The 7,801-nt window shown below is 50.7% G+C and overlaps 1 protein-coding gene across 3 annotated transcripts in view; it reads right to left on the reverse strand.

Annotated features, from left to right (window-relative positions):
• Positions 1–7,801, reverse strand: part of LOC115103504 (KN motif and ankyrin repeat domain-containing protein 2-like) — a 34,999-nt gene that overhangs the window by 6,113 nt on the left and 21,085 nt on the right. For all 3 annotated transcript variants that reach the window (XM_065010129.1, XM_065010127.1, XM_065010128.1), the window contains 10 exons: positions 5,634–5,703; positions 3,737–5,182; positions 3,219–3,431; positions 3,010–3,124; positions 2,141–2,899; positions 1,920–2,007; positions 1,460–1,679; positions 1,050–1,192; positions 488–688; positions 92–190 (listed from right to left, as the gene is read on the reverse strand). In XM_065010129.1, the coding sequence (XP_064866201.1) occupies positions 92–190; positions 488–688; positions 1,050–1,192; positions 1,460–1,679; positions 1,920–2,007; positions 2,141–2,899; positions 3,010–3,124; positions 3,219–3,431; positions 3,737–5,182; positions 5,634–5,673 (3,324 nt within the window). In that variant the 5' untranslated portion in view covers positions 5,674–5,703. The remainder of the gene's footprint in view (positions 1–91; positions 191–487; positions 689–1,049; positions 1,193–1,459; positions 1,680–1,919; positions 2,008–2,140; positions 2,900–3,009; positions 3,125–3,218; positions 3,432–3,736; positions 5,183–5,633; positions 5,704–7,801) is intronic.

The following is a 7,801-nucleotide window of genomic DNA, read 5'->3' on the forward strand; positions in this document are numbered from 1 at the left end:
TTTATAAATCATCACCTGATGCACCCACAAATGAGTGTGTGTTGGTTTAAGTTGAAATGTTAACGGAAATTCTCTGTTTGACAACACTTACAGGGGAAGGAGGCTTGGCGAAGTTGAGGTGAGCGTAGAGAAGCACAGCGATGTCATTCTGACTGGCCTCCAGGGCTATGGACAGGGCTGAACTGCCATCCTAGTGGAGAGAGAGAGATAACCATAGGTTGGGTTGCCAAAGAGAGAGAGGGTGAGAAAGGCAGGACAAAGTAGGTCAGGCTGAGGGAAGGATGAGAGACAGGGTTGGGAGCTGGTGCACACAGCTGCACCGCCGAGAGCAAAATAAGAGAGAGTAGAAAACAAACAGTCAAAGACACTGCATTGACATGGGTGACTCACAGATGCTGTTAGACAGAGTAGGGAAAACGGGGTGGGAAAGCAACTAGTAAAATGCTATGTAAAATCTAGAAGTTTGGGAGAAGGTTTGTTGACTCACGTTATCAGTGAGGGTGACATCACAGCCTGGCACAGACAGCAGCTGACGCACGATGTCGACGTGGCCGTGCTCGCAGGCACACATGAGCGCCGTGGAGCCGTCGTCGTCGCGGATGTTGACCTGTGCTCCGCAGGAGAGGAGCGCCCGTACCATGTCCCCTCGCCCGTGACTCACTGCCAGCATCAACGCCGTCTGACCCGCCTAACAACATACAACAGTTACCCGTTAGGAAGGCCACGAGTTTTACCAGTCTCCTGACCGTGTGACCTTCTGACCTGGAAAAACTCCAGGCAGTAGTTATAAGAGCTGGCCTAACACCAACAGTCAGCTTTTCTTACACAAAATTACAAAACCATTGGAGGCAAGAAAAGACATGTCCTGGCCCAACATAACCAGAACATAGATACACTGTGGAGCTATCAGCAACATACATGCAAAGGAGCCATCTAACTGAAGTAGCTGAAAAAGCCATTCTGTCAGGGGCTCGGGAGGGATGTCATCGGTCTGCCTGAGCTTGGATGTGTGCAGGGAGGCCTGCTGTCCAGCAGGGGGCATAGTGTACCTGGCTGGCTTTGGCGTTCACATCCCCTGTGCGCAGCAGCTGCAGGACAGTGTGAAGGTCACTGTCAGAGTGGAAGGCAGCCAGAGCTGTCAGCATGATGGCTGTGTACCCGGCCTTGTTCTGCTTGTCAGCGTTGCACAGGCCTGACAGGGAGAGAGCGACCAGGACACGTTTATTATGAGAGTTATATCCCTAGGCCATTCCACTAACAGTCATACAGTACATCAAGGTTATACATACAGTCAATGGTATCTATGGCTCTGAGGCAGACCACAAGTCTGTGTTAGATATACACATTCATACAGTGCTGATCCATGTACTGTACAAACAAACCAAACACTTACTTGTCCACCATAAAAGTAAACCACTATTCTCTTGTCTGTAAACACACACATCCCCCAGTTACTCACCAGTGTCCAGCAGCAGCTTGACCACAGGGAAGTTGGAGTGGGAGACGGTGTAGTGCAGGGCCGTGTTGCCGTTGCCGTCGGCCATATTGACCACAAACTTCAGCAGCTGTGGGGAGACGGAGGAGAAGGTATCCATATAGGCCCTGACCATGGCAGTGTCAGCTGCCTTGTGACAGGACACACGAAGCCACTCCTGGAGCACCGTGGTGTAGGCTGTCCTCTGGGGAGGGAAAACACAGGGACCGGTCTCAGACTAACAACCAGACAGGACTGGTCAAAGTAACTCACACTGTTTATGATACAGCTTAATGGGATAACCCAGTATTGTAAAGTGCAGGAGACCAGAGTTCAAATCCCTGTCGGTTACATGAACGCAATCATGTAGAAAGTGACTATATGAAATGACAAGTCATAGATGAAGTCATCTAAACTGGCATGGTGGGCAGAGAGAATAGCATACTGCTGCTTGCTGGCTGAAAGCATTTGGTTCACCCAGGGCTTTCTGCAGGGCATGGAGAGATGCCATCAGGCTCTCACTGAACTCCAGTCTGACAGAGATGAAAGAAAACACAGCAAATTCAAACACACACACGCACATACACAATATCATACTGCACTTGAGATCATTCATGGATTGACCAATCTACTGATTAGAGTTTTTAAATGGTTGTGCTGGTTTACCTGGTTTCTTGATTGGCTGCTCCAGCAGCACTTGGGGCGTTTCCAGGTGTTGGTGTCGAGGCTGGTGATTGGACTATCCTCTGCTGGGAGCTTTGTTCAGTAGCTGATGATTGGGTGGCCCAATGCTGAGGGGCGAGGTCAGTAGTTTGTGATTTGATGGCATCTAGCTGAACGGTGACATCAGTGGTATTTGATTGGGTGACACCCTGCTTTACTTCCGGGTTAGTGGCTTCTGGTTGGCATCTGGGTGGCTTGGGGGGTGCAGAACAGGTAGCAGCTGATTGCACGATGCACTGTTCAGGTGTAGTGGGTTCAGTGCTAGTATTTATGGAGGTACACTCCTGAGGGATGGGGTCTGGGACCGATGATTGGACAATACTCCCCTGACGGACACAGTCATTGGCTGGAGACGGGTAGGTCGTCTCAGTGGGAGCAGAGTCAGAGGCACATTGTTGCACGGCAGTGTTCAAGGCTGGTGATAAGGTGGCTACATGCTGCAGTCCCATGCTTACGGTTGCTGATTGGCTGGTGCTCCGCTCAGAGGCAGGTTGACAGGCTGGTGGTTGGACGGTAGTGGCTGGGAGCGGAGTGACATGCTCTAGCCTTGTGGAGGAGACTGGGACTGCTACTGCTTGCTGGTGCCGTCCCGCAGCAGACTCTGGTGCTTCTGGGAGTTTCTCTGTGGTCTCATGATATTCACTGGCATCACTCTCCTCTGAACTCTCACTGCTACTGTCGTCTGACGAGGTGGACTCATACCTGCAGGACAGAACTGATCTATCACACACGTCAACTCACGCTTTCTGTAGTGTAACATGAATACACTGTTACACGTAAACAATGTCATACACTATCAATAACACACGTACCCTCCATTGACTCCAGTGAACTGCAGGTTCTTCTTGGTGGATGGAGAGCCAGGTTCTCCTTCTGCCTTACGTTTCATAATGGACCTCAGGGCTGTCTGGGGAGAGGCTGCTGCAGCTGGAGAGAAGACCCAATGTTGCCACAATGTTATGTTACGTCAGGGACAGTTAGCGGAAGGGTTAAGGTAAGGAGTCGTACGGTCCATAGCTACCTGGCTTTGATGGGTCTTCTTGAGACTGGACGGTGTTTATGGCAGTGTGCTGGGGTGTCTCTCCTTCATTCAGATGCAGCAAAGCCATCTGATTACCAATGGTATCAATGGCGATGGCAGGATTAGTGACAGGCACAGAGGTGGACACCTCACTTCTTAGGACCTCTCGGACCTGTTTGGAGGAGATGGCGATGGGCAGCTCAACAGCTGCATCTGGAGGAATGGAAAGGAAGAGGGCAAAATATGGAAGGGATCAACAATCAAAGAAAACACATGATTTTTAACTTGACTAGTTGTTATAGAAAACATTTGTAAATTTTACAGGAGCATATAGGGGTAAGTGCCTTGCTCAGTGGCACATCGACATCATCTTTCATCTAGTCGGCTCATGGATTTGAACCAGTGACCTTTAGGTTACTGGCCCAACGCTCTTAACCACTAGACTACCTGCCACCCCATTTAAACCTACTTCATTTAATTTGATATCACTTGTAACTTATCACTGAAGTCAGACCTACCCTCTGGGCCCAGGGCCTGTGCATGTCCTCTGTGGGTTCCCTCCAGGACTGTACCACCTGGAGGGAGGGAGGGGGAGCTGCACCCCTCTGCTCGGAGCAACGTGCCCACCCCCACCACAGTGGCTGGTTGCTCCAGCGTGTACACCTGGATTCCCACAGTCCTCTGTGCCCGGTGATGGGGCTGCTGGGTAAAGCTGACTACCGTTTGCAGGCTGCGTCCCTGCTGCTCCTGCCAGCTCAGACTGGTGGCCCTGACCGAGTGGTTTGCCTGGGGGGCCTGAGCCTGCCTCTCCCTCTTAGCTGCCTGCACCTGCTGCTGGGCAGCCTGCAGCTCCTGCATCGTACTCTTCAGCTGGCCCTCCAGCTGGCCCACCTGGCCCTTCAGGGCCTCTGTCTCCGGCACCAGCCCCAGGTCCTGCTCCTTCACCCCAATGCCCACATCCACCTGCTGGCCGCCCCTCGCCTCCTCTGGTCCCACCCCAATGGTACGCACTTCCCTCTGCCCAGCCGGCCGCGCTCCACCCACGATCACCGTGTCCTCAATCTCACAGCCTGAGTCTGCCTGCGGCCTGGAGCCCTCAGGGGTGGTGGGGGTGGTGGGGGACAGAGGCCCTGCTGCAACCCTGATGGTGGCTCCAGCTCCAGAGCTCACCTCCTCCTCTGGGATGTCGATGTAGAGCTCCCCTCGGGGCCGACCCACTCTGCCGAAGCCAAGGGTGTGTCCCAGAAACTTTTGGCTCTTCAGCTGGACGCTTAGCTGCCTCTTCTCCTCCTGCAGCACAGAGATCTTCACCTGTAGCACGGGGATGGTCTTCACCTGCTCCTCCAGTTCCCGGATCTTCCTCAGAGCCACCGCCATCTGCTCTCTTACATGCTGCAGGTGGGCCGGGGTGGGCGACACGGGCGTGGACAGGCCGGAGCTCATGGGGGTGAAGGAGCCCGTTCCTCCTCCATGGGTGCGGTTGTAGCTGTGGGCGCTGCTCAGGGAGGTGGTGGATCCGGCCATGCTGTTGTGCATGCTACCAAGTGTGCTGGAGAACCTCCTGGGGCCCCCTTCTTTCTCTTCCTCCAACTTCCTGCGGGCGTCCAGCAGGGTCTTCTCCACCCGGGCCGTGCTGAAGCTGGGCCTCTGGGAGTGGGAGTTGTGTGGGTGGTAGCCCGGGGCGCAGTAGGAGAAGGATGATTGGCGACTGTCCTGGCTGGTGTTGGAGCACAGGGACTCTGTGGAGGTCCACCAGGAGCCCGTGTAGCCGTACCCCCGGGGGAGAGACCCGTAGCGGGGCCGGCGCTGACCGGGGACCTTCTTGATGGTGTTTCCCTTCTCAATGTCGTTGACATACTTGAGGAAGTCTAGGTCCAGACGGTAGCCGTAGGGGGTCTCCACAGAGTAGGGCGCCTCCTGCTCCTTCCCGTGCAGGGAAGGGGGAGCGGACGGGGTAAGCTTCCCTGCAGGGAACAGGAAATAGAGTTAAAATAAGCGGAAATCTGCCATCTAATCTCGGACTCAGACTTCAGAAAATAGCATCATCTCTCGAGGATACGGAATGTTTGGGTATGCACTCTAATAGTAGCTACACAAATTAGGTAGAAACAAAGTTTGATAAATAAAGGAGTCGGTTATAGCCAGACCTTGATCGGTTTAAGGTATTTAAAGACTTTAGGTTGATCTAAGTTATTTTGGATGTTAAACACTTCAGGCCAAGGCCGATTAAGTTAAATCCTGGACTGAAAAGCATGCCAAAGGGAGAAACTCCAATTAAATGACTTTATGGTCTTAATCTGTGTCTGGGAAACAGTCCCTACATGAGAAATAGATGATTCACTCACATGATAGTTTGTGGGAGATGATTCAGTATTATGATGTTAAGAAATAGAAAGAGCAGAGTTAGGACCATACCTCCTGGGAAGCTGGGGTCCATGTGCAGCACCTGAGCCATGATGTCACACGTTTACCCACAAAACCTCACCTGGGGGGAGAGAGAGACACATTCATACAAACCTATCAAACACTTCCACAACACAGTCAGAAGAACTACTCCTAATGGAGAGACCCACTGTAAGGTATTTGACAATACACTGTACACAAAGGGGGGGGGATACCATAGATACACCAGCAGGGGTAAGGCCAGTGGAAAAAAATCTTGAACCTTAAAGGGTTCTTTGGTTATCCCCATAGGAGAACCCGTTGAAGAACCATTTTTGGCTACAGGTAGAACCCTTTCTACAGAGGGTTCTCCATGGAACCAAAAAGGGTTATACCTGGAACCGAAAAGGATTCTACCTGGAACCAAAAAAGGTCCTCCTATGTGGACAGCCGAAGAACCCTTTTGGAACTCTTGTTTCTAAGAGTGTAGGGTCACAATGACAACCCTTGTAGTTGAAGTCTCTCTCTCTCACGAGGGCGGAGTAGTGTAAGCTGGGTTTGTATTGGTCAATATACTGCTTCTTTGTTGGGGTGGCCTAAAGAGTTTAATTGGTCATACTGTAGGATGGTCATATGGTGGGTCGGCTATATCTAATATCTTGTGTATGTCCCTAAGAATCTCTCTGTGTGATATATTTAGCCTCAATTAGCCATTTCTCTGCTTTTCTGCCTGCTTATGTTCTTTCTGCTCGATAGTACATCTTTCTGCTCGATAGTTCACCTTTTGTTTGTTTCTGGTTCTAATATTCCGAGAGGAGAAGAGTTAGAAGGGAAAGTTTCCTGGCAGCTTATTCCAGGAGAGAGAGGTTGGAGGCCAGTTACAGCCTTATTAGGAATCGTTTGTGAACACTAACAGAGGTTCTCGATTTAGGGTTTACAGACACTCTCGCCCTTTCTTTCTCTCCCACTCTTTTTCCATGTATTTTCCCCTCTCTGTTCCCTCTCTCTGTCTCCCCCCCCCCCCCCTTTTCATTCTCTCCCCCTCTACTCGTCAGCTGACGATAAAGAGATTTCAGCTGACCACTGTCTCCCCTCATCCCCTTCCCCCTCCGCTTGCTTCAATACATTCACCACATTAAACACAATCAAAACAATGACCAAATGCACACTGGGATCGACACTGGGAAAACCAATGCATATTTTTTCTGTTGTTGCGAACTTTCTTTCTATTCGCCTACTGGATGTCTTGCTATTGGTGTACTAACATTTCTGTTTGGAAGTTAATAGTGATGGCTGAGCTATTCTTCTGACACCCTTTGCAGTTTCTGTTGGCTTGTGGCAAGAGGAAAGTGACATGCTGCCAGCGATGACATACGGCCCACAATGAGGGGTCTCTGCTTCCGTGTGCCTCCCCAGCCGATAAATATGAACTTTCTAGGTCATTCATTTGTGAGAACTGGGATTCACTTTTTCAGCATTACATCTCTTGCATTAGACACTGGAGCCTCACCAGCTGAATCTGTAAAACAGATATCAACAGTTTGGACCTGAATTGAGTTTGTTCTCAGGGCATACTTAGTTCATGCCCAGTTTTCTGTTCTGTTCCATCAGCAAGAAATGAGACCTCTCTGCTCATTTCAATTTCTGTCTCTCCCCTCGCTCGTCCTCTCCCTCCCTCCCTCTAATCTCATGACTCTCGTCAGTGCCTGTTTATGCTCTTGCCCATTTCAGGGAAAGTAGGGCACTTGGAAACATTGACTAAATTGACGTGGTATTTTTGAAGCCCGAATTTCTCTGTATATTGTAGCTTTCCCTATCTCTGTCTTTCTCACACTGATATGGCCACAAACACAGACATGCACTCAAATGCAAACACACACACACACACAGATACGCACACGCTCACGTACGCATATGCTCACGTGCCCACGTGTGTGTGTGTGTGTCATTGAGAGAGAACAGGAAGGTGGTGTGTGTGTGTCATTGAGAGTACAGGAAGGTGGTGTGTGTGTGTGTCATTGAGAGAGTACAGGAAGTTGGTGTGTGTGTCATTGAGAGAGTACAGGAAGTTGGTGTGTGTGTGTGTGTGTGTGTGTGTGTGTGTGTGTGTCATTGAGAGTACAGGAAGGTGGCGTGTGTGTGTGTGTGTGTGTGTCATTGAGAGAGTACAGGAAGGTGGTGTGTGTGTGTGTGTGTCATTG

Source organism: Oncorhynchus nerka, linkage group LG26 (genome assembly GCF_034236695.1).
Source record: "Oncorhynchus nerka isolate Pitt River linkage group LG26, Oner_Uvic_2.0, whole genome shotgun sequence".
In the NCBI taxonomy this organism is placed as follows: domain Eukaryota; kingdom Metazoa; phylum Chordata; class Actinopteri; order Salmoniformes; family Salmonidae; genus Oncorhynchus; species Oncorhynchus nerka.